The following is a 26,017-nucleotide window of genomic DNA, read 5'->3' on the forward strand; positions in this document are numbered from 1 at the left end:
AAGGAAAATGTATTAGTCTATTTTCACACTGCCATAAAGACATCCCTGAGACTGGGTAATTTATGAAGAAAAGAGGTTTAATTGGCTCATGGTTCTATGGGCTGTACAGGCTTCTGCTTCTGGGGAAACTTCAAGAAATTTACAATCCTGGCATAAGGCAAAGGGGAAACAAGCATGTCTTACATGGTTGGAGCAAGAGGAAGAGAGTGAAGAGGGAAGTACTACACACTTTTAACGACCAGATCTTGTGAGAACTCTATCATGAGAACAGCTCCAAAAAGAGAAATCTGCCACATGGTCCAGTCACCTCCCACCAGGCCCCACCTACCTCCAACATTGGGGATTACCAATTCAACATGAGATTTGGGTGGGGACACAAAGCCAAACTGTATCAGAGAGCAAGGTCAAAAACAGGAAGACTGATTAAGAATCTGTTGTAGTAATCGTGGCTAGAGTTGATGGAGGCTTTAACCAGGATAGCAAGAATGTGGTAAGAAGTGATTGGATTCTGGCCTGGCGAGGTGGCTCACGCCTGTAATCCCAGCACTTTGGGGGGCCAACACAGGCAGATCACGCGGTCAAGAGACCGAGACCATCCTTGCCAACATGGTGAAACCCTGTCTCTACTAAAAATACAAAAATCAGCTGGACGTGTTCGTGCATGCCTGTAATCCCAGCTACTCTAGAGGCTGAGGCAGGAGAATCTCTTCAACCCGGGAGGCAGAGGTTGCAGAGAGTCAACATCGCACCACTGCATTCCAGCCTGGCAACAGAGCAAGATTCCATCTCAAAAAAAAAAAAAAAGGTGATTGGATTCTGATTATATGTCAGAGGTAAAGTTGATATAGTTTGCTGGTAGATTGGGTATAGAATGTGAGAAAGAAGTGTCAATAATGCTGTAAGGATTTTTGGCCAGAGCAACTGAGAACATGGACTAAGTGTTACAAAAGTACATATTACGGTACTTTAGAGGAAGTGGTCATTGTCATTGACCATAACATTTAGAAGAAAAAGGAGAGCATAGGAAGAAACTACCTTTGTGGATATTCTTCAACATACCCGTCTTTATAAATGACCATATTATTTAGAAAGAGGTTGAGGCTGGGCACTGTGCCTCATGCCGAAATCACACCAGTACACTCCAGGCTGGGCTACAAGACTGAGACTCTGTCTCAAAAAAAAAAAAAAAAAAAAAGAAGAAAGGTTGAGTAGGTTGAGCTTGAGTTCTAAATGATGGTTTAGGATTTCAAGATATAGCACCCAGGTAATTAGAAAAACTTGAGTGTGTTGACAAAGTGATACGTATTGGAAGGGAAAATGGTTTAGAAGGTAAAGATTTGACTATGTTATAGATTTAAAAATGTATTTAACATCTAAATGATAACAGTTTCCAAAATTTGTTGAGTTTGAGTTCAAATATATTATTCCGCAAACATTGTTCCCTAGGAGAATTTATAGACCTTTTTGCGGTGAATTCTATAGTATTTTCATACAAAAATGAAGTGGCATAATGACTGCATAGTTTAATTTATTTTATTGTTTAATAGAGAAGGAGAAATGCAAGAATATGTCCAGTTATGTTTGTAGCAGTTTTGATTTTGATTTTGATTTCTCTGTACCATTGAGAAGCTCATTTCCTAATTGTACAGATTTTAAACAACTGGAAAATAAGACAATATGTAAGCTAATGCTTGATTGGATGAAATGAGTTACAAATACTGTAAGGATTCAAGAAAGGAAAACATAGGTATTGAAGTGGTTTCAGAAAACTGCAGGGAAGAGATTGAGCTTGACTTTAAAGGAGGGAGAGGCTGGGCGCTGTGGCTCACGCCTGTAATCCCAGCACTTTGGGAGGCCGAGGCAGGTGGATCCCCTGAGATCAGGAGTTCGAGACCAGCCTTAAATAGCTGAGGCAGGAAGATCACCTGAGCTCAGGGAGGTCGAGGCTGCAGTGAGCCAAGTTTGTGCCACTGCATTCCAGCCTGGGCAATAAGAGTGAGACCCTGTCTTAACAAAAGAAAAGAAAAGAAAAAGACATCCAGGACATGAAAGTTAAAGAGGCGTGATATGATAGGGAGAGAATATTTTTTTTAAATTATACAGTTTCAGAACTACAAAGGATGGGCTCATTTAATAGATGGATAAACTAAACGCCAGAGGAGTCATTACCACCTTTTTTTCTTTAGACTTACTCACCTTCCCAGGAATAACCTTAACCAGACACAGGAGGGGAAACAGGAAACATGTCTGGATATGCTTAGAATCTACGTGAATACTGTGAAGTATATTAGAAAAGAAAATAAAAGAGGTTGCAGCGGTTGCAGTGAGCCAAGATGACACCACTGCACAAAAAAAGTAAAGTAGAAAAGAAAAGAGTTCGGTAATAGAGCTTTTTGGGTAATGCATATACTACACATACTGGGAAGAAGGAAAGCCAGGTCTGGAGAAACGTTCCATGCTGAGAGAAAGAGTGTAGGAAGAAACTGCTTTTGCAGATATTCTTCAACATACCTGTCTTTTCCCTGTTCTTTACTAGTCTGTCTTCTGTCCTTTAACCCCTGCCACTAATCTGATTTTCTAGTATCAAAAGCTTTATCCCTTTCTTGCCTGCCTACCTCACTGTACTTAAACACATATTTATTTCCACCTAAATTACACCAACATTTATGAAATAAGATGTATTCATCAAATAAAGTTAACTTTTGCTTTTATGTTTTCTCCCCTCCTTTCTTCAAAAGGTACTGCTGGGACTCATCAAACAAATCTTTCTGGGAAATGTGCACAACTTGGATTTTCACAAATATGTGGTAAAACTGGCAGTGTGGGTTCTGACTTACAATTCCTAGGGACAACTAGCGGTCATCAAGATAAAGGTATAAGTTCCAAATTTACTTGGAAACAAATGACTTATAAATATTATGTGGGGATTCCGACACTAACTTATATGATATTTTGTGTAATCATACTCATCACAAAAAATAAAAGGATTTTATTATATTTTTAATAACTTTTTTCATAATAGTTACCCTAAAGTATTAGTTTTCATAATCTTTATATAAATACAACTTATTAAAATTAGAGTTTAGATACTCATGGTGGAGATGAGTATTGCATTTGCTTTGATATACACATAATAGTGGTACATATTTGTGGGGTATGTGTGACATTTTGATATACAATGTGTAATGATCAAATTAGGGTATTTAGGATATGCATCACCTGAAACATTTGTCATTTCTTTGTGTTGGGAACATTACAAATCTACTCCTGTGGTTATTTTGAAATACATAATAAAGTATTGTTAACTATAGTCACCTTCTTGTGCTATACTGAGCACTAGAGCTTATTCCTTCTTATTTTATTTTATTTTATTTATTTATTTATTTATTTATTTTGAGACAGAGTCTTGCTCTGTCGCCCAGGCTGGAGTGTAATGACAGGATCTTGGCTCACTGCAACCTCCGCCCTTGCCCCCGGGTTCTGAGCAGTTCTCCTGTCTCAGCCTCCTGAGTAGCTGGGACTACAGGTGCACGCCACCACGCCCAGGTAATTTTTGTGTTTTTAGTAGAGATAGGGTTTCACCATATTGATCAGGGTGGTCTCAAACTCCTGACCTCAGGTGATCCACCCACCTCTGCCTCCCAAAGCATGGGATTATATGGATGAGCCACTGTGCCCGGCCTCTCGTTTTATTTTTGTACACATTAACTACCTTCTTTTTATTACCCACTTCTCACTGCCCTTGCCAGCCTCTGGAAACCGTCATTCTGCTCTCTACCTCCATGGGATTAATTTTTTTTCTTTTTTAGCTCCCACATAGGAGTGAGAACATGCAATATTTGTCTTTCTGTTCCTGACTTGTTTCACTTAAGATAATGTCCTCCATTTCTATCTAGGTTGTTGTAAATCACAGGATTTCATTCTTTATATGGCTCAATAGTACTCCATTGTGTATATGTACCACATTTTCTTTATCTGTTCTTCTGCCGATCGACATTTAGGTTGATTCCATATCTTAGCTATTGTGAATAGTGCTGCAATAAACATGAAAGTGCAATACCTCTTTGATATACTGATTTACTTCTTTCGATATATGCCCAGCAGTGGGATTGCTGGATCATATGGTAGTTGTATTTTTAGTTTTTTGAGGCAGGGTCTCACTCTGTGGCCCAGGCTGGAGTGCAATGGCTCACTGCAGCCTCCCGGGATCAAGTGATCCTCCTACCTCAGCCTCCCAAGTAGCTGGGATTACAGGCATGCACTACTATGTCTGGTTAATTTTTAAATTTTTTGCAGAGATGGGGTTCCATTATGTTGCCCAGACTAGGCTCAATCTCCTGGGCACAAGCAATCCTGCCTCAGCCTCCCAGAGTGCTAGGATTACAGGTGCGAGCCACCATGCCCAGCACAATTTTAGTGTTTTGAGGAACTTCTTTGCTATTTTCTATAGTGGCTGTACTAATTTAGCTTCCCACCAGCAGTGTACAAGCATTCCTTTTTGTTGCCATCCTTGCCACCATTTGTTATTTTTTGTCTTTTTGATAAAAGCTATTTAACTGGAGTGACATGATATCTTATCGTGGTTTTGATTTGCACTAGACCTCTACCTTTCACCGTATGCAAAAATAGAATCAAAATGTATTGAAGACTTAAATGTAAGCTGAAGTTATAAAACTGCTAGAAGAAAACGTTAGTGAAATACTTCAGGACATTGGTCTGGGCAAAGATTTCTTGAGTAAGACCTCAAAAGCACAGGCGACCAAAGCAAAAATGAACAAATGGGATCACATTAAGCTAAAAAGCTTCTGCATGGCAAAGGAAACAGTCAACAAAGTGAAGATACAGCTTGCAGAATGGGAGAAAATATTTGCAAATGATTCCACTGTTGCGGAATCAATAACCAGAATACGTAAGGAAATCAAACAATTCCATAGCAAAAAACCAAAAATACAATGTGGAAATGGGCAAAAGATCTGAATAGGCATTTCTCAAAGAAGACATACACATGTCTAATAGGTATGTGAAAAAGATGCTCAGCATCACTAATCATCAGAAAGATGAGCATTTTAATACCAAGTCGTTGAAAATAACATTATCCATTAAAGAGTGTTGTGTTAGCAGATGACAATTATTTTCCATAACAGTTTTAAATTTTAAGACAATTTAGAATGTATTATGTCTCTTGTTAGGAACCATAACTTCCTAAAAGCTATCCTTTCAGATAAGACATAAGATACAGAAGAAGAGGAAAGATTGGAGGCGGGTTATCAGTCAGGAATTTGGGGGTTGAAGGTGTTCTTAAATGTCCATGCTAATTAATAGCTTTAACAATTATTAGATAGAGGTAGGATCAAATTAAATATTTCTTTAGGTATTTTAAATTTTATTGTATGTCCTTTACTAAAATTTTTTTGAGTGATAGGGATATACTTATTTGTTATGAAAAAATAATGATTTGAAATTAGTAGAGAAGATTTCACATATTTAGCACTAATATTTTAACTACCCTTTTCTGCACTCACCCCAAAGACCCACATAACTCCTTAAAGTTGTCCTTTGTGGTATTATCTACATCACAAAATAATCCATCTTTCTTAATAATGTGGGTATTTCCTAAATTTTGACTCCTGAATATCTTTGGGGCTCATAATTGTTATAATCAGAGAGAGCTTGCTGTGCGACTTAACCTGTTCCTGTTTAGGCTATCCCTGAATGATTACATTGCCTTTGAGGACTATCCACTCTTAGTGTTTAATCATACTGCATAGTGGCTCTGGTTTTCTATTGGAATAGTTATTAGAGAAGCTGGTATAAAGGGATACCATGTTTTTCTAAACCTAATAGAATTTAACTTAATACTTGGTTATACATTAAAACCACTACCATCTCAATTAATATTCCCCTTGTGATCTTTGAAGGACCTATGGTATGGATGCCAAACAATATAGATGTTTGCATCCCAATTTACATGTTGTAGTGATCCACACCAGGTGTTGGAAATTTTGGTGTATGTTGCATTACATTGCTTTTATGTATATGCATAATATGATAGGATGTTTGATTTCTTCAAGAAGTATTTTTAAATCTCGGCTGGGTGCAGTGGCTCATGCCTGTAATCCTAGTGCTTTGGGAGGCCAAGGCGGGCGGATCACGAGGTCAGGAGATTGAGACCATCCTGGCTAACGTGGTGAAACCTCGTCTCTACTAAAAATTATAAAAAAACTAGCCGGACATGGTGGCCGGCGCCTGTTGTCCCAGCTACTCGGGAGGCTGAAGCAGGAGAATGGTGTGAACCCAGGAGGCGGGGCTTGCAGTGAGCCGAAATCGTGGTACTGCACTCCAGCCTGGGTAACAGAGCAAGACTCCATCTCAAAATAAAAGAAAAGAAATATTTTTAAATCTCTAGGAATATATGAGACATTGTCATAAAAGCATCAGAACCTGTTAATAGAGCACTGTAATTGAAATGAGGAAACTGAAAGTTTTCATTCTATATGTAAATCTGTGACTAAATCTCCTATATCTCTCTACCTAGATAAGATTTTGGTAAAAGTAGAGGTTTTAACCATGTCAGATATGAATTAAAAATAAAGGATATATAATATATACAGTTGTTTAAGTCCTCAGAAGAATATTTGCTTTATTAATATACATAAGCTAGGTATTTTGTCATGGAAAACCTTTTTAAAAATATTAAAGGAAAATTTAAGGGAACCCCTAAAAGATTACAAATAGACTTTTTATATTCGTTGAAGAATAAAAAGATCAATAAAAGGCAAGGAAGAAGTAATAAAGAAAAAAATAATAAATAGTGCAAAATAAGATGGTAGAATTAAAATCAAATGTATGAATAGTTTCTGTAAGTATAAATTGGCAGAACTTACAACTTAAATGACAGAGGTGATCAGATCTTATTTTTTTAGTTTTTCATTGAAGTGATCTTTTTAAGAGCATTACCGAAAATACATCAAGATAGGTTGAGAGAAAGTAAAGCATGGAAAAGATACACTAGGCAAAGGTTCAGAGAAAAGCAAATAGAAACATGATGATAGGGAAAATATGCACACCAAAACTAAAAACATTTTTAGTTCTAAAGAGGATCATTGTAATGAGAAAAAGAATAATTCACTGAAGAAACAAGACTTCTCTGACATGTATGTATATGTATACATATGCATGTATGTATGTAATTGATAAAATTACAAGGAGAGGGTTAATTTATAAATGTTAGTACAATATTTTAATGGGATAAAGAAGTTTTGAATTAGAAGATACAGAATATTTGAATAACACAAATTAAATTAGTCCTTTACCTCATACCGTACAAAAATATACATGCCAATTGGGATGAAAACCTGAATGGGAAAAGCAAAAAGCAAAAAAGCTTTTAACTTTTAGAGCTGTGTATACATAAATAATATATTATCTTTTGTTTTATTACAGTGTATGCTAGCCTCAATTTTGGCAGTAAGACACAGCAAACATTTGGTAGTCAAACAGAGTGTACTTCCTCAAACGGTCAAAATCTAAGTCCAGGAGCTTACATCCTTCCATCCTATCCTGTCTCATCACCTCGAACTAGTCCAAAGCATACAACTCCTCTTATTATATCTCCAAAGAAGTCTCAAGATAATTCTGTTAATTTCTCAAATTCCTGGCCTCTTAAAAGCTTCGAAGGACTATCAAAGCCAAGTCCACAGAAGAAGCTTGTCAGCCAAAAATCGTCTGATCCTACGGGTAGAAATCATGGTAAAAGTCAATACTTTGTTCAAATTTATTTGTGTTTGAATTAGTACTTTAAGTTAATGCATAAGGCTGTTAGATCTTTAAAAGCTAGTAAACTGCATTTTATCTGTCTGAATTTAGTAAATATTTAGGAAAATATTTAATAGTGTGTTAAATAGATCAAATGTATAAAATTCAATTGAAATTCTCATTTCTTACATTGCCACTTCAAAATCCTTTTCGGAACCAGGAAAATAATGATGCTTTTCTTTGTTTGTTTGTTTGTTTGTATAGGGTCCTACTATGTTGACCAGGCTGTTCTCAAACTCCTGGTCTCAAGTGATTCTCTCATCCCGTCCTCCCAAAGTGCTGGGATTACAGGCTTGAGCTACTGTGCTGGGCCAGAAAATAATAATGTTTTATAATGAACATGAACAGCATATGTTGTTTGAGAGCCTACTAACAAATTTTAGCTTTACAAATATAAAATGTCATTCATATGCTTATTGCAATTAATGCCTAGTATTCATTTATTCAATATTTATTGAATTTTTATTGTATGTTAAAATTAATTTGAAACTTTTTTTTTTTTTTTGAGACGGAGTTTCGCTCTTGCTGCCCAGACTGGAGTGCAATGGTGCGATCTTGGCTCACGGCATCCTCCACCTCCAAGCGATTCTCCTGCCTCAGCCCCTTGAGTAGCTGGGATTACAGGCATGCCCGGCTACCATGCCCGGCTAATTTTGTATTTTTAGTAGAGATGGTGTTTCTCCACGTTGGTGAGGCTGGTCTCGAACTCCCGACCTCAGGTGATCCACCTGCCTTGGCCTCCAAAGTGCTGGGATTACAGGTGTGAGCTACTGCACGTGGCTGAAACATTTTTTATTATTTGTTATAAACTAAAATATTCTTAATAACCCACTCCAAAAATCATGAAATTAGCATATATAAGTTCATTCAGGACAAATTCAGTCTTAAAATAAAAAGTCGACTGAGCGTAGTGGATCACACCTGTAATCCCAGCACTTTGGGAGGCCGAGGTGGTCGGATCCCTTGAGGTCAGGAGTTTGAGACCAGCCTGGCCAGTATGATGAAACACCGTCTCTACCAAAAATAGAAAAATTAGCCGGGCTGGTGGCATGTGCCTGTAATCCCAGCTACTTGGGAGGCTGAGGCGGGAGAATCGCTTGAACCCGGGAAGCGGAGGTTGCAGTGAGCTGAGATGGCACCACTGCACTCCAGCCTGGGCTACAAGAGTGAGACTCCATCTCAAAAAATAAATAAATGAATAAAAATGAAAAGTATGTTGAAGGAATCCCCTGCGTCCCACATGATTTTCTTTCCCCAGCCGTTGATGTAAGATGTTTCACCTTTAAACTACCCTACAAGTCCAGTGTTCAATTTATGGCATATTCAGTCAATTTTATTACTTTCTCTTAGCACTGTACTTTGATTCTCTTCTATTAATTCCTTTCTGTATTTGTTTATTGTACAAGATCAAATATTGTATCGAAAGCCAAGGCTTTATTCAGCTTGTTCTCCCCAGTGGCCAGCTGTAATGTGCTTTTTTTTAATTTTAAAACATTGTATTTTAAACACTTGTGACTATAGCTCCCTCTTCTCTAAAATTAAAAAAAGAAAAAGAAAAAATAAAATATCTATTTTTCATGCAGGAGAAAATTCTCAAGAAAAACCTCCAGTTCAGCTTACACCTGCCTTGGTGAGATCGCCATCTTCCCGACGAGGTCTAAATGGGACAAAGCCTGTTCCTCCCATACCAAGGGGAATAAGCCTTTTGCCTGATAAAGCTGATTTAAGCCCAGTGGGACACAAAAAGAAAGAGCCTGATGATATTTGGAAGTGTGAAAAAGATAGTCTTCCAATTGATCTTTCAGAATTAAATTTCAAGGATAAAGATTTGGATCAAGAAGAGGTTAGAACTAAATATTTTTAATGACTTAAAAATATTTGCAATTTTCTATAATATAGTTGCTATTTAAGGAAAAATCAAGTCCTTTTTATCCTATAATATCTTATTTCTAAAAATATGTTCATTATAGAAAAAGTGGAAAATACTACGAATTGGTAGGAAGGGAATTTATCACGCCAGTTCCCACTACCAGAATAATTTACTGTTAACACTCTACTGTATTTTCTTCAAGTATTTTTTCTGTGCATACATTATTCCTTTTTAAATTAAAAGTATGAATAATAATATAGCAATACACTCATGTACTGACCCTTCCAGTGAACAATTTGTCATATTTGTTTCCTATATTTAAATGAAACATAGCATAGTTCTCTCCCCAGTTCAACATCTCTTCCTTCTTCACCAGAGGCAATCACTATTACCATTTATTTATGTCTTATGTATTTTTGTACTTTTTATATTAATATTATTTTTGTGTATTGTTTTACTTAAGGTGTATTCATACCATTGATTTTGGCTTATGATCAGTCTTTTGCAATTGCAAACAGTGTACTGCAATGAACATATTTGAACCTGTCCTTTGTGCTTCTGTGCAAGCTTACTTATCTTTATGAAATTGAGATCATATTGTACACTCATCTTTGAATCCTAGATCACTTTGTGCTATAAAAATGTTACCAATATGATAACTGTACATAATAATTATGTCAGACAAGGAATGTGGTTGCTGTATTACTTTGGTTTCAGAGTACTATTTCCGTAGATGCCTCCTTTTTATCATTTCAGTTTGCTTCATGTCAGGGTAAAAAAAAAATTTATATTAAATATATAAATGCAAATAATGATGATATTTTATGCTCTTGTCTTAGTCTGTTTTTAAGGTATAAGCATCAATCATGTAATGATAATTTGCTCAATAAAATAGAGTTAATATTACTGTATATTCATTTTTAAAGTATGTCTTTATGTTAAGCACATGTAAAACTAACCTATAAAGTACCAAAGTTGGTTGTTAATGATTTAAAGTAATCACCCCAACTTCTGCTTGTGAAATCTTTCCTTTTTTTTTTTTCCCAACTCATTTGTATTTCAGTAGTGCTAGGAAGGGAATTCATTTGAAGGGAAGAAACATACAGAAAAGACATTTTCCTACGTAACTTATAAATTTCACCTGATTCTACATTATTTTGCTTTGTTTTTATAATAACTTAAAAATAGTTTTTTTTTAGTGGGTAATTGAAAGGTGAGTTTCTGTTATGTAATTATTAGTAAATACAGGAGGATACCATTGCTTTTATATATTCAACTTTTCACGCTTTTAATAGAGAAGTGGCCCTACTATTGAATCAACTAGTATAGTTGTTGAAAATTACTTATCCTCCCTTACAGTTGCTAATATGACACTTCTTATTTATTATTTTGAATGGGTCACTGTTTATATTCTTTGGTGTGAGTTGACTTTTAACGAAGGCATAAGTTTTCATGTGCTTAATGTGCTTAATAATGTATCAAACACTTTCATTTTCATTAGTTCATTTAATCTTTACAGTAACTCCCTGAGTTAAGAAGCAAGTCAACATCTATTATGTTTTTTGTTTGTGTGTGTGTTTGTTTTTACAGAAGGGGCTCAGTGATGTTATGTGTCTTGCTCAGGGTCAGAAATTATGTAGTAGGACTAGGATTCAAGCACTGTTCAACTAACTTTATGTTCATTATGTTTTTCACTGTACTACACTGCCCTAAATCCATTAAAGGGGTTTTTTTTTTTTTGAATTTGCCTTCCCACTATGAAGACTTAAGAGATTTATGGATGTTTGCTTTAATTGAAAACAGATACTTTCATTAAATGATTAATCTTATGAATCAAATGTAAACAAAACAGTTTATGTATGTTTCTATGTTCCTTAATTTGTTCATAGTTTTGTTGCTAGCCTTAATATATTTTGCCATATCAATTTGTACTCTGGATTTCCTTTTTTTTTTTTTTTTTTTTTGTTTTTGAGACAGAGTCTCGCTCTGTTGCCTAGACTGGAGTGCAATGGTGCAATGTCGGCTCATTGCAACCTCTGCCTCCCGGGTTCAAGCGATTCTTGTACCTCAGCCTCACAAATAGCTGCACCACCACGCCCAGCTGCATTTCTAAAAATATTTGGCTTCAGAAGTTACATACAGTGATCTATAATTTTAATACTTGCAAGCTTGATGTAAACATCAAACTTTTGAAAACTGATTTTCATGAATCACCTCCCAGAGCTAGCTTCTAAGCCACATCAGCACACCAGGTGTACCTCTGTGACATCAACTCTGATATCTACCATCTGATTCAATGATTCATTTATTAAATAATTGAATTAATGCAATATATTTAGTCATTGTGCCCAGTGCTGAAGATACCATGATGAACAATAGCTGAGATTCTTCCTCTCAAGAAGCTTTCAACCCAGTAGGTTGTTTATAGATACCCAAGTGATAAAGTCTGTGTATTTATACTTACATATATATTAGCATTCATCTTGTTTTAGTACAGGATTGGGAAATGGTTAGCTAGGTATAGCTAATGGAGTTTAAAATTTAAGGATAACTTTTACCAATATAAGGAATTTATGTTATAAAGTTTATTGTTTTCATTTTTTCTTAGATGCATAGCTCTCTTAGGTCCCTTCGTAATAGTGCAGCTAAGAAAAGAGCAAAACTGAGTGGCAGTACTTCAGATCTTGAAAGCCCTGATTCTGCAATGAAGCTCGACTTGACAATGGACTCGCTGTCTCCGTCTTCCTCACCAAACATCAGTTCTTACAGTGAAAGTGGAGTTTACAGCCAAGAATCATTGACTTCTTCACTGTCTACGACTCCCCAGGGGAAGAGAATAATGTATTTTATTTTTTGATGTGATAAATGAATGTCCTCTGTAATTAGCGATTTAGAACCCTAATATATTTGTAAAAACTTAAAACCATTTATGTTTTAGTTTTTAAAATGTTAAAATATATTTAAAAGACATTGGAAATGTTTACAGATATTACCTTGCTTGGCTTTGGTTTCTGGTGTGAGTGGAAAGAGAACACAACCCCAGCTGTAAACCAGAGCGCCTAAATTAGTATAAACCCTGTTCCTAAAGCCCTGGTTGTTCTTTCTGTCTAAGATTTATCCTAATGCTTTTAGTCCTTTAGCTCTTTTCTGGATTATTGACTCTTTTGACAGTTGATCTATAGCTAATATTACTGCTTTCATTTTAAGCTCAGCACCAGTTTCCCCTAATTTATTAATAAGTTTCACTCAGCTGTTATTTTCTTATGTCTTATTTCCATTATCTTGCAGAAGCTCAGGACTTCATGCCATAGCTCTTATAGCCTTGTTAGGAGTCTCCCTACAGCAGTAGTGCTGGACTTAAAGTCCTGGCCACCCCACATCAACAGAAAATTATTTTTCAGCATAGCAGTTGGACTAACTTTTTCAGATTACTTCTGTAACCTCTAAGTCTTAAACCGTAGCCTCACTTAACTGATAAGTGATCTCAAACTGCTTTCTGGACAGCTCTATGACCCTACTGTAGGATTTTGGGGAATCCCTTCCTCTTTTGTTTTGGACAAAAACCTAGTAATGGAATTGATAGGACATAGAATTTTAAGTAACTGCTAAACAGTTTTCCAAAATGATTATGTAACTTTCCACTCCTGCCATCTATGTGTGAGAGTTATACTTGTTTCACATTCTTGCTAACATTTTGTGGTGTCAGTCTTAAATTTTTTTTCCTTTGATTTCATCCTGAACCAGAAGTAAATATTTAAAATTAAAATTAATTTCACTTTAGTGAATTGGAACTTCTAAGAAATATAGATAAATAGAGATTGCATAATCAAAGGAGAGGTAGTATTCTAAATAGGTCATAATGTTTTATTCCAGCAGTTCATAGAATTAAACTGAATTTTTGTGTTCCATTCTTAGAAGTTTGTTTCAGCCCATTATTTTTTCCTATACATTTTTAGCAGCTTGTTTTGTGCTTGAAAGTTTTATCTTCCAACAGTTCCTTTGTTGTAATTACCTCGGTAGAATAATATGTATATTGACAAAATGAATTTGGAATGACAGCATGGTCTGGTGTTTACATAATGTTATAAGACACAAAATATATTTTTAGCTTTTAGAGCTAAAGTCCTTTTATCATCTTCCATGAAGATGAAAATTTATTTTTTATTTTTTTTATTTTTTATTTATTTATTTGTTTATTTATTTTGAGATGGAGTCTTGTTCTGTCGCCCAGGCTAGAGTGCAGTGGCGCAATCTCGGCCCACTGCAACCTCTGCCCCCCGGCTTCACGCCATTCTCCTGCCTCAGCCTCCTGAGTAGCTGGGACTACAGGCACCCGCCACCATGCCCGGCTAATTTTTTATATTTTTAGTAGAGACAGGGTTTCACCATGTTAGCCAGGATGGTCTTGATCTCCTGACCTTGTGATCCGCCCGCCTCGGACTCCCAAAGTGCTGGGATTAGAGGCGTGAGCCACTGCGCCCGGCGAAGACGAAAATTTATGTTCTATAATCCTACAGTTGCAAGGTTGTATAAATAATTTGAAACCTACTTAACAAGAAAAGTTCATTTTATATGATTTGGATACATGATGTTCTATATTTTCTCACTGAGTTATTCTCTTCAGATACTGAATTCTGTCAGAAGGTAGTTCAGCACACCCTCATTTATGGGCTGAAATGCCTTTAATGAATTTAAGATTTCCACATTTAAGATTAGTGGCTTTAGAACAATTATTCTTATCCAGCTTGCATACTGCCTACGATTCATGGCCAAAGAAAGCCACTACTACCTGATTTAAAGATTTTGTCCTTAGGTGGGTTGGGGAGGAAAAATTGTTGAAAACCACCCTCCTAGAGTCTCCTAGAGACTGAAATTTCTTCTTTCATCCAAGTCAACTACACTTAATATAAATGTAGATTCATAGTAATCTATTGCTTTTTCAAAATATTTAACAATGATTTCTCACTAGGTCCACTGACAAATATATTTCTATCCATTTGCTGAGAATCGTACTCCTTTGTAAAATCTGTTCTTTTTAATCTTCATTACTAACTTATTGACATTGTAACTCTTACTGATTTAAAACATTTCCCTTAAACTCAGATTTAACATTCTTCAGTTGGCTTTCTTAATGAAACAAGGGCTATCGGTCTTTATAATGTCAGAAAAGTACAGGAAAGAATAGTCTAAGCAGAAAGTGGCATTTGCCAAACTTACTCATTGCTCATCTCTTACTTATAGCCAAGTCTCTATTTTTGTGTTATCATATATAAGGATAGGTAGTAGTTAGATAATTAAGAATGATTTGATTTGTTATATTTATTTTTATTTTTTTGAGACAAGGTATCACTGTGTCACTCAGGCTGGAGTGTAGTAGTTCAATCTCAGCTCACTGCAACCCCTGCCTCCTGGGCTCAGGTGATCCTCCCACCGCGGCCTCTGTAGTAGCTGGGACTACAGGTGTGCATCACCATGCCTGGTTAATTTTTTAGTTTTTTTGTAGAGATGGAGTTTTGCGATGGTGCCCAGGCTAGCCTTGAATCTCCTGGGCTCAAGTGATCCTCCTGCCTTGGCCTCCCAAAATGCTAGGATTACAGGCATGAGCCACCACACTTGTCCTTGATTTGGTTTTAGAATGGAGTCTTGGATCAGTTTTGTTTTTTTTTCTTAGGGATTATACAGTATAAGTCAGAGAGTCATTTTCTGTGGCAATCCTCTCATGAGGAATTAAGAATTGGCCATATGTTAAAAAGGTTGGCAGTCCAAAAGGTGAATTAAGAATGGCAAAAAAAAAAAAAAAAATATATATATATATATATATATATATATACACTGTTAGCCATATTTTTTCAAGTGTCGTACTTATTGCTTCCTTATTATCTAAAAGTTCTGTGAGTTAATAAGGAGAATAGGCAATATGTGATGTGAGTATTGAACAGCACTAAATCTTAATGTTTATTGAAATTACTTTGTTTCATTGTAGGTCAGACATATTTGCAACATTTGGGTCAAAACCTTGTCCAACAAGACTTTCTTCTGTGAAGAAAAAAATTTCTCATATTGCTGAACAAAGCCCCAGTGCAGGTATTCTATGTCTGTTTATAAAAATAATTTGTAAAATATGATTTTCAAATGATGTAAAAAATGATAGCAAGTGCATTTCAAATTTCACGTTGTTGTGGATACTGGTTAAGACTAATCATTTTTTTACTCCTTAAAAGGTCCTTTTGACAAGAATATGATATTGTTTTGGAAGAAAAAAATATTTATTTACCTGAATCACCAATCTCTTTTAAAGCTCAATTGGCATACCTATGGCTGGCTCCTACGCCTAGATTTTTTATGTAGTTGGTGTGGAGTGTTATTTAGTTGGTGTTGGCTGTCAAAAGTTTTGAAAACTCCTCAGATGATTCTAATATGCAGCATAGTTTGGGAACCACTGGACATCCCGAAAGACAATTTTCTTTAAAAACAATATTTAAATGTTAATAGTAGTTAAATTCATGTGTATCTTGTGTTAACAATTTTTGCGAACTAACCTGTAACTCTTTAGTTTTATAACATCACTTCTCAGAAAATAGATTTAGTAATTAGTAGTCAATTAGAAAAAGATTTGCACTATGAGAACTGCATGTGATTCTTCATTATGATCAGTAAAACTACCTTGAATTGTGAATAAACTGTAACAAATTGGGATATGATGTTTAGTTTCACATGATCTAATGTAAAAGTCCTAACAACTTTAAGGCTGCTTTATATTATAATTACCTTCCTAAAAAACTGTATATGTATTTGATTATTTGCTAAGATTTCAGATTTCTTGCTCTTAAATGTGTCTTAATCGCAACCCCTCTTTGTAATCCCCACTACCATGGCTTTAGTTCACACTTTTCCTTGTTTATTACCTACTTAGCCACCTAAGTTTTCTCCCTGCTTCAATCTCACGCACTTTGAAGCTGTTCCCCACAGTGCAAGTCTGACTATACTGGCCAGCCTGAATTTATTCTGCACATCCTCTCATGATCTGGTCCCTGCCTCCCTCTCCAGCCTCATTTTTCACTGCCCTCTTTGTATCTTATATTTTCCCTCTTTGTATCCAGTTAAATCAGACCACTGGCAGTACCATTTCCTATCTCTCTGCAGTTGCACATACTGTTTTTTCTGGATGAAATCTAGAATCCATACCACACTCTATTTAGCTGTGAAAACAGTTCAGTTGCCTTCTCTGGGAAGCCTTCCCTAATTCACAAACAATATTATTACCTCTTTTGTTATACCATTACATCTTGCACTGACACCTTTTATAATGATACTACAATTGCTTTACTTTTCTTTAACTCTCAGATTCTTGATCCCCAAAGATTACTTCCCGCTGATTACCTACCAAGGCTTGTCATAATCAGGAATGTGTGACTTAACCAGGTGTGTTTAGTATACTGGCTTGCATAAAACTAGTGTTAACAAAGAGATAGCTGCACTTCTAGGCATATAAAGACAGTATATAAGTGCTTTGGAGTCCAAAAGATGAGCTGACACCAGTTTGATGTTTAATAATAGTATTCATACCCTACACAACTTTCTTAACTGCTTTGGAACTTAGTTCCCTCATCCGACAACATAAACCTTGAGAAGGGTAGTGAAAATCTAAGTTCATGACATATATAAAGCAGCTAGTGCATACTAGGCACTCAATATGTATTTGTCCTCTAAGGGGAGAGAGTGACCCAAAGAAATACATAAACTTATCCTTAATCCTTTTTCAGGCTGATCGTCCTAATCTATAATTTTTCAAGTATTTCTATAAAATTCAACAGACATCTGATTACTAGGTCGTATCTAGTTTGTAAAAATGGAACCCACTTTTGGAAGAATATCTTTGGAAATGGAAAATAATAGATTTTAAAAACCTGGATTTGAGTTCCCTTGTGACCCTAGTAATGTGACCTTAGGAGTCATTTAAGTTTTAGCAGAGTGATCTCATAATAGTATAATACATACTTATATATGCAATATTTAGTGTTTTCCAAAGTTGCCTAATCTTTTTTTTTTTTTTTTTTTCTTTTGAGACAAGAGTCTCACTCTGTCGCCGAGGCTAGAGTGCAGTGGTGTGATCTCGGCTCACTGCAAGCTCTGCCTCCCGGGTTCATGCCATTTTCCTTCCTCAGCCTCCCAAGTAGCTGGGACTACAGGCACCTGCCACCACGCCCGGCTAATTTTTTGTATTTTTAGTAGAGACAGGGTTTCACCGTGTTAGCCAGGATGGTCATGATCCACCCACCTCGGCCTCCCAACAAAGTTGCCTAATCTTAGGAATCTCCCTTGAGTGCATGTAACATCTGTTGATTCTGGGGACTCATCTCATGCCTCATGAATTCATCTTTCTGGTTAGAAATCTGTATTTTTAACAAGTAAATTAGGCATTTCTAGGATCAAGTTTTAGAAATACTACTATTGTTGAATTCACTATATTAAATTTAACCTTTTCTCAAAATAAGTTGCTAATGTTTTGGATTTTATATATTTGGGTTTGCTTTGTTTTCAGTAAACAAGTGATTCCTACAAATGTATTGTAGTTTAATTGGTAAAACATAAAAATGATAATGCTCAGAGTAAAGACTGTTGGATGATAAACACAAAATAACAATTATTTTAAAATTCCACGTATATTCCGCCACTACCTATTAAAGCAAATTGTGCTAAGTTTTCTGAATGATATTACAGTAAACTACTTCTAGTGTATTAGATTAGTGTTGCCTATTAGTAGAAAACATTTCCACCCAAAGCCAGTTTGTTTATGAGTCTTATTTTATGAATTAACTATCAAGACTAAGAATTTGTAAAGATAATGTGTATTACTTCTACAAATTCTTTGTGATTTAATATTGGATATTCTTGAAACTTTTCTCTATGAACTTACTTAGTGCCCTTTATTCTACAGTCCTTTCTAGCTTGTTGCCCCAGCTACCTCCTCTTCCTACCTTCCTGTTTTTGTTCAAATACAACATTATTTTTTAACAGTCTATTTCACTGGGCACAGTTGCTCACACCTCTAATCCCAGCACTTTGGGAGACTGAGGCAGGGGAATCACTTGAGCCTGAGAGTTTGGTACCAGCCTGAGCTACGTAGCAAAACCTCATCTCTATCAAAAAAATTTAAAAATAGCTGGGAATGGTGGCGTGCACCTGTAGTCTGAGCTATTCAGGAGGCTGAGGCAGGAGAATCACGAGAGCCCAGGAGGTTGAGGCTGCAGAGAGCCAAGATAGCATAGGGATAATGTACTCCAGCCTGGATGACAGCAAGAGCCTGTCTCAAAAAATTAATAAATAAATAAATATATTTATCTATACATATATACACACATCATTATTGCTTAATAGTTTACATTGGAGGTATATATAAAAATGGACAATTACTAAAAAATATAATGCCTAGATTTTGCATTTAGTATGTGTTTTATGGTTGTAATAGCTGCAGAGTATTCGTAAAGAGTGATGACTTTAAACATTCAAATGTAAATTAAAATTTTTGTTATTCATTAGAAGGAGACCTACATTAGGGTTTTGCTTTTTTTTTTTTTTTTAATTACGGATATAATAACATTTGGGTACTTCAAATGTGTTAGGCACTGTGCAGAGCCCTTTATATGTATTTTCTTCATTTAATCCTAACAACAGTTGTAGAAGAGGTACTATTACCTCTATTTTACAAATAAGGTTAAGTGACTCGTCTAGGTCTTCTCAGCAGTTTGAGTGGCAGTGCTATAATTTAAAGCCAGGAAGCATGATTCCAGATACTGAGCTCTTTATCCCTATGTAGTTTACTGCCTCATCAGTGAAGGCAGTACAGAAGGTTAAATTTCATGGTGAGTTAATTTTTAAGATTGAATATCTCTAAATCAGAATCTTCCCTAAGCATACCATTAAAGAAAAATTACTGAGTATTCTCAGTTTTCAGTTTTTTTCATTTTTCATGGGAATAGGAGAAAAGAGAGAAATGGGGAAATAGCTATCTCTTAGGTCACAGTTTTTAAATTCTGGATTTAAAAAAAGTTTTTTTTTAGTGTAATGTTAAAGGTGTCAGTTTAAAAAAATACTTGTCAGGCCAGGCACAGTGGCTGACACCTGTAATCCCAGGACTTTAGTAGGCTGAGGTGGGCAGATCACTTGAGCTCAGGGGTTTGAGACCAGCCTAAGCAACATGGCAAGACTGTATGTCTACAAAAAATGCAAAAATAAGCTGGAGGTGGTGGTGTGCACCTTTGGTCCCAGCTACTAGGGAGGCAGAAGTGGGAGGATTGCTTGAGCCTGAGAGACAGAGGTTGCAGTGATCTGGGATCGTGCAACTGCACTCCAGCCTGGGGAGACTCTGTCTTAAAAGAAAAAAGAAGCCGGGTGCAGTGGCTCACGCCTGTAATCCTGGCACTTTGGGAGGCCAAGGCGGGCAGATCATGAGGTCAGAAGTTCGAGACCAACTTGACCAACATGGTGAAACACCATGCTCGATTACAGGAGTGAGCCACCACACCCAGCCCACACCCAGTGAATTTTTTAATTTTAATTTTTGATGGAGACGGGGGCTTGCTTTGTTGCCCAGGTTGGCCTTGAACTCCTGGGCCCAAAGAATTCTCCTGCCTCGGCCTCCTGAAATGCTGGGATTACAGATGCGATTCACCATACCTGGCCTCATTGTAATTTTAAAGCCTATTTTGTGAAATGTTGTAGTATAGCGTATAATAAATGTTCTTAGCTGCTAAGAACAAGGAAAGGGAAAAGTGTTACATAATTTAAAATAGGATAAAACTTCAAAAAGTACTATAATGTTATAGTTCCTAATACTATGTTACTTATCTTTTTAAAAGGTTAGAAGTTGACATAGGTTTAGAGGAGAGATATATACCTTATGTATAATATTACTTGAATCATTCAGATATTTTATAGGGTTTACAACATCCAGTGTAAGCATAATTGGTCAACACATGAACCATAGGTTTGGATGTGGTGATTTTGAAGACGATAGGTCACTTGATATTTCATCTAGCGTGTTAGAAATACAAAATAAACAATACCCAAGATATTGTAAGCATACAAAAGGTTAGTAAATTTCATGACAAGTTAATTTTTAAGATTGAATATCTATATCAGAATCCTCCCTAAGCATACTGATAAAGAAAAATTAGTGAGAATTCTCAGTTTTGAGGTTTTTCATCTTACTCTGCTGCTGATCTGTTGTTGCTCAAATAATTTTGCCAAATAGGAGAACTCAAGGCTTCGTATATGATTTTTGGGCTTCCCTGAGGAGCCACTGCAAGGAAGCAACTGCTCATGAGGTTAAACACTAGAGAATTTCTGCTGACTTCTGCCCCCAGGAAATGCACCAGATACATGCACACAACACACACACACACACACACACACACACACACGTGTTTTAAGAAGACATTTTGCCACTAAAATGGAATGGAAGATCATGTGGATTAATGACTCCCAGATGCCCAGTTAGGTTGTAACCCTAGAGTAAAGTTGGGGCAACAAGAATATAATTTTCCTGTGGTAGAACCTGAGAAAGCTTTGCTGTTATCATTAACCATAGTTGGCCAGGCGTGGTGGCTCACGCCTGTAATCCTAGCACTTTGGGAAGCTGAGGTGGGTGGATCACCTGAGGTCAGGAGGTCAAGACCAGCCTGCCCAACATGGCGAAACCCCATCTCTACTAAAAATACAAAAACTTAGCTGGGCATGGTGGCGGACACCTGTAATCCCAGCTGCTCAGGAGGCTGAGGCAGGAGAACTGCTTGAACCAGGGAGGCGGAGGTTGCAGTGAGCCGAGATGGCGCCACTGCACTCCTGGGTGACAAGAGGGAAACTCCGTCTCAAAAAAAAAGGAAAAAAACAACCATTGGTTTTTTGTTTTTTGTTTTTTTTTTTGAGATGGAGTCTCGCTCTGTCGCCCAGGCTGGAGTGCAGTGGCACCATCTCGGCTCGCTGCAAGCTCCGCCTCCCGGGTTCACGCCATTCTCCTGCCTCAGCCTCTCCAAGTAGCTGGGACTACAGGCGCCCGCCACCACGCCTGGCTAATTTTTTGTATTTTTAGTAGAGACAGCGTTTCACCATGGTCTCGATCTCCTGACCTCGTGATCCACCCGCCTCGGCCTCCCAAAGTGCTGGGATTACAAGCATGAGCCACCGCTCCTGGCCAGAACCGTTGTTAAGGATACATATGTAACAAACCTGCACATTGTGCACATGTACCCTAAAACCTAAAGTATAATAATAAAAGAAAAAAAAGTATTTTTTTTTAAACTTAGTAGCAAATAGTACCTCTGTGACTACTCTGTCCATTGCTTAAGAGATCCTATTACAGCTGCATTTTAAAAATTTCCCTTACAATAAAAAAAAGTGGTTTTGAAGGGTATAAATATTTAAATAAATGTTAGGTTGGTGCAAAAGTAATTGTGGCTTTTGCCATTTTTAATTGCATACTCCTTTTGCACCAACCTAATAATTAGAAGATGCACCTGTAATCTAAAATATTGTAAGTAAATAAAAAGCTGTTATTTTTATGTGCTTAGCAGCTATGGTCATTATAAGGTCAACTTCTGTACTGTGTTATTTCTAATTTTTTTTTTCTTTTTTGAGACAGTCTCGTCTATTGCTCAGGCTAGAGTGCAGTGGTGCAGTCTTGGCTCACTGCAACCTCCACCTCATGGCTTCAAGTGATTCTCGTGCCTCAGCCACCCTAGCAACTGGGATTACAGGTGCATGCCACCACACCTGGCTAATTTCTTTTGTACTTTTCAGTAGAGACAGGGTTTCACCATGTTAGCCAGACTGGTCTCCAACTCTTGGCCTCAAGTGATCTACCTGCCTTGGCCTCCCAAAGTACTGGGACTACAGATGTGAGCCACCACACCTAGCCTGCCGTTTCTGATTATCTTAAATTATTTCTGAGCACGCAATCAGGCATTTTAGGACATGAATATTTTTTGTGGACGTAACTCAAATTGAGTAAGATGGAACTTGATTAGAAACTTTTTTCGGTAAATTTCTTAAAATTTAGTCTATGATATAATTTAGTACTATTCTATTTGGCAGTAATAAGTTGTTATTGTTTTACAAAAGAGAATAGGAGTTTTCCATATGTATTTACATGTTTTATTTCCCGTGTAAAGAAAATCGAGGACAAAAAATGCTTTTCTTCTTAAAAGTAACTCATACCCTCATATAATTTTTTATTTCTTTTTTTTTAATTGCTTTGAAATAACTGTTGAATATGTTCATTCACTGCTAGTGGGTTCCTTTTTTAGACGGCAGAATCATAAACATATTTATATCTTTTAGCCAGAAGTTAATTCTACTCCATAAAATTATATCATTCGCACATCCAACTCTGAACCAGATATTTACTAAATCTGTCTTGGCAGCAAGAACAAACACATTGAAAACCAAATTTAACTTTCTTCCCATCCCCATTTCTCTTCCTTTGTTGTCCATTTTTATTGGTAGCATTACCATTTTCCCAGTTGTGGAGGCTTAAAGCTTTACAGTCATTTTTGTCTCTTTACCTTCCAAGTTTAGGAGGTGGCTTATCCTATCATTTACTCTCAGTCTAACTTAATGTATCTGCTGCCATAGTTGTAATTTGGGCTGTCTTTACCACTTCCCTGGGTAATTACAAATCTTTCTGGTAAGGCTTCCCTCTTATTTTCATTCCTCTTCAATCCAGGCTGCATAGTCTTCCAGAATTGTCTTTCTAAAATACAGTCATTATCTCTTCCATATTCAGAACCTTGATTGACACATAAAACTAACCCCTGGAAAAAAACAAAAAACAAAAAACCTTGAGTGGTTCTCTGTTTTTTTTTTTTTTTTTTCAGTTGCAAGATTTAATAGAGTGAAAATAGAGCTCCCATACAAAGGGAGGGGACCCAAGTAGGGTAGCCGTTGCCGGCTCAAATGCCTGGGTTTATATCCCGATCAGTGTCCCCTCCTGCTGTGCTCTCAGGCGATAGATGATTGGCTATTTCTTTACCTCCTGTTTTTGCCTAATTATCATTTTAGTGAGCTCTCTTTACTACCTGATTGGTCAGGTGTGAGCTAAGTTGCAAGCCCCGTGTTTAAAGGTGGATGCGATCACCTTCCCAGCTAGGCTTGGGGACTCGTAGTCAGCCTAGGAAATCCAGCTAGTCCTTTCTCTCAGTCCCCCCTCTCAACAGGAAAACTCAAGTGCTGTTGGGGTGGTTGGTTGATGACCGCTCTAACTGCCTACTGAATTGGGGCACAGTAGGAATCATGCAGTTGAGATTTCCTCGGGAGGGGTGACTTCAATGTCATCAACATCGGAGCATGGGCTAGCAGCCCGGTCCAGGGGTCCGCGGTAGATCTTAGTCGTGGACTGCATCTGGGGCTCCATTTGAAGAACATTTTTGGCTTTACAGCTTCGATTCTGGAAGAGACAAACTGAACAAGGAGGTTAAAGATACAGGGTCCAAAGAAGAGTAACAATATTATAGCTGTTGGAGGTCCTAAGAAGGGGAGAATCCAGGGCATCCATTGGCAGAGGAGGCCCCAGGGTCTGGTGTTTTGAAGCTCCTCTGCTCTACGTTGTATTCCATCTCGAATTTCTTTAACTTTCTCAGTGATGATTCCAGATTGACTAACATAATAACAGCATTCTTCCCCTAAAAATAAACAGGTTCCCTCTCTTTCTGCAGTTAGCAAGTCTAAAGCTCTTCGATTTTGAAGGACTACTGCTGCTAGGCAGTTAAGTTGATCTTGCAAGGTGACCAGGGAGTCGGCGACCCGTTCCATGTCACCATTTAGTTCTTGAGATAGTTTGTAGTAGAATTGAGTAGAGGTTGTGATACCGCCCATGCCAGTACCTAATCTGCCTAGCACTCCTGCTCGGATAACAAAAGGAAGAATGGGTACTCTTTTGTTGTGGGGCTTAGGTACGACATAATTGTATAAATCTTGTTCAGTGTAGATGGTCATAGGGTGCGCTAAGAATGAGAGAAAGCACATAGATTCCGAAGAGCCATTCAAACAGTGATAGGCTGAGGTACCACAGACAAAAGATATTCCTGAGGGTAGGCAGACTATTTGTGTGGGAGGAGTTACCCACCTGATGCACTGGGAGTAGGTTGTGTCTATAGTAATGCTAAATTTTACACAGGTGAGGTTTGAGGTATGGGTTATTTCCAGATTGGAAACAAGAGGTCCTACTAAAATGGAAGTGGTGTTTATTTCTGTGCTGAAGTTGTTCCATTGTTCAGGTACAGGGATTGAAATGTATGGCCTGAAATGCAGGGGGAGGCACATTCAACAGTTAGTAGGGTTTTGGGCCGAGGCCTCATGGAGCCCAGTGAGGGTGGTATAAAATAGGCTTACCTGGTGAGTATGGGTACGGAGGGTTTCATGTAGTTTTGAGAGATCTAGTCCTTTGTAGGGGTTGGGGTGCTATGTACCCGGGTCAGTTGGGAGATTACTTCCTTTACATGTTTTTCTCTTGCCTAATCTTGAACTCCACGCCCATCAGACATACCGGTATGGGTGAAGTAAGTCTAACAGACAGTGGCTCCGAGTCCTCCAGGACAACTAGGATTAATCATTTTCCCTGTCCAATAATGAGTATTTGCATGCATGCAAAGAGTGGCAGTTACAGCAGTTGCGGGGCATATGGGTGTGGGCAGTGAAGCTGGAGTTTCCCTTAGATAAACTCCTATACCATGGGGCATCAATATTTCCGGGAAGCTGCATTCTCCATGGAAACTCTTGGTAACGGGAGCTTCTGGTCATACAGCGGCATGGAGGGGGTGCAGTGAGAGTGAAAGGGGGTAAGAGAACAGTAAAGAGAAAAAAATCATAAGGGAGGGCCATGGGGATTTAGGATTTTAGTTACTTTCCTCACGGTTGTTGCTTGAAGAGCAGGCGCAGATCCTCTAGAGGTTCACAGGAGTAGCTAGTGTTGTCTCCTGGATTTTCGGGTTCTTTTGGCAGTATGCAGGGTTTGACTCGAGTGTGATGTATCCAAGACTCCACTCCAGCCACTTTAACCGCGGTTGGGGTAGATAAAATGAATGGGTAGGGTCCTTCCCAGGATGTATCTAGGGATGGGGAATTAGAGGGAAGGGACTTGACTAATACCATGTCACCAGGGTGGAATAATTCCTTTCCCTCTTCTCAGGGACAGGCTCCTTGTCATGTTTTAAGAACTTGTTGATATTTGGCTAAGGAGGTGATGTCTGCAACTAAGTTGGCCATCTCTCGGTCAAGCACAAGGTCATTGGTTAGGAAGTGCTGTCCGTACGGCATTTCGTATGGGCCAAGTCCTGC

General features: G+C 37.5%; 1 protein-coding gene across 5 annotated transcripts in view; it reads left to right on the plus strand.

The window, feature by feature from the left end:
• TOGARAM1 (TOG array regulator of axonemal microtubules 1) overlaps positions 1 to 26,017 on the plus strand; it is a 111,731-nt gene that overhangs the window by 28,764 nt on the left and 56,950 nt on the right. For 4 of the 5 annotated variants that reach the window (XR_009210261.1, XM_032135160.2, XM_032135161.2 and 1 more), the window contains exons 3-7: positions 2,739 to 2,873; positions 7,444 to 7,749; positions 9,399 to 9,658; positions 12,294 to 12,526; positions 15,669 to 15,769. Coding sequence is in view for 4 of the 5 variants with exons in the window: in XM_032135160.2 (XP_031991051.1) it covers positions 2,739 to 2,873; positions 7,444 to 7,749; positions 9,399 to 9,658; positions 12,294 to 12,526; positions 15,669 to 15,769 (1,035 nt within the window). In the remaining variant the exon portion in view is untranslated. The remainder of the gene's footprint in view (positions 1 to 2,738; positions 2,874 to 7,443; positions 7,750 to 9,398; positions 9,659 to 12,293; positions 12,527 to 15,668; positions 15,770 to 26,017) is intronic. The other variant, XM_058429503.1, reaches the window with a different exon arrangement.

The sequence above is a fragment of the Hylobates moloch genome, unplaced genomic scaffold, assembly GCF_009828535.3.
Source record: "Hylobates moloch isolate HMO894 unplaced genomic scaffold, HMol_V3 SCAFFOLD_16, whole genome shotgun sequence".
NCBI lineage: Eukaryota > Metazoa > Chordata > Mammalia > Primates > Hylobatidae > Hylobates > Hylobates moloch.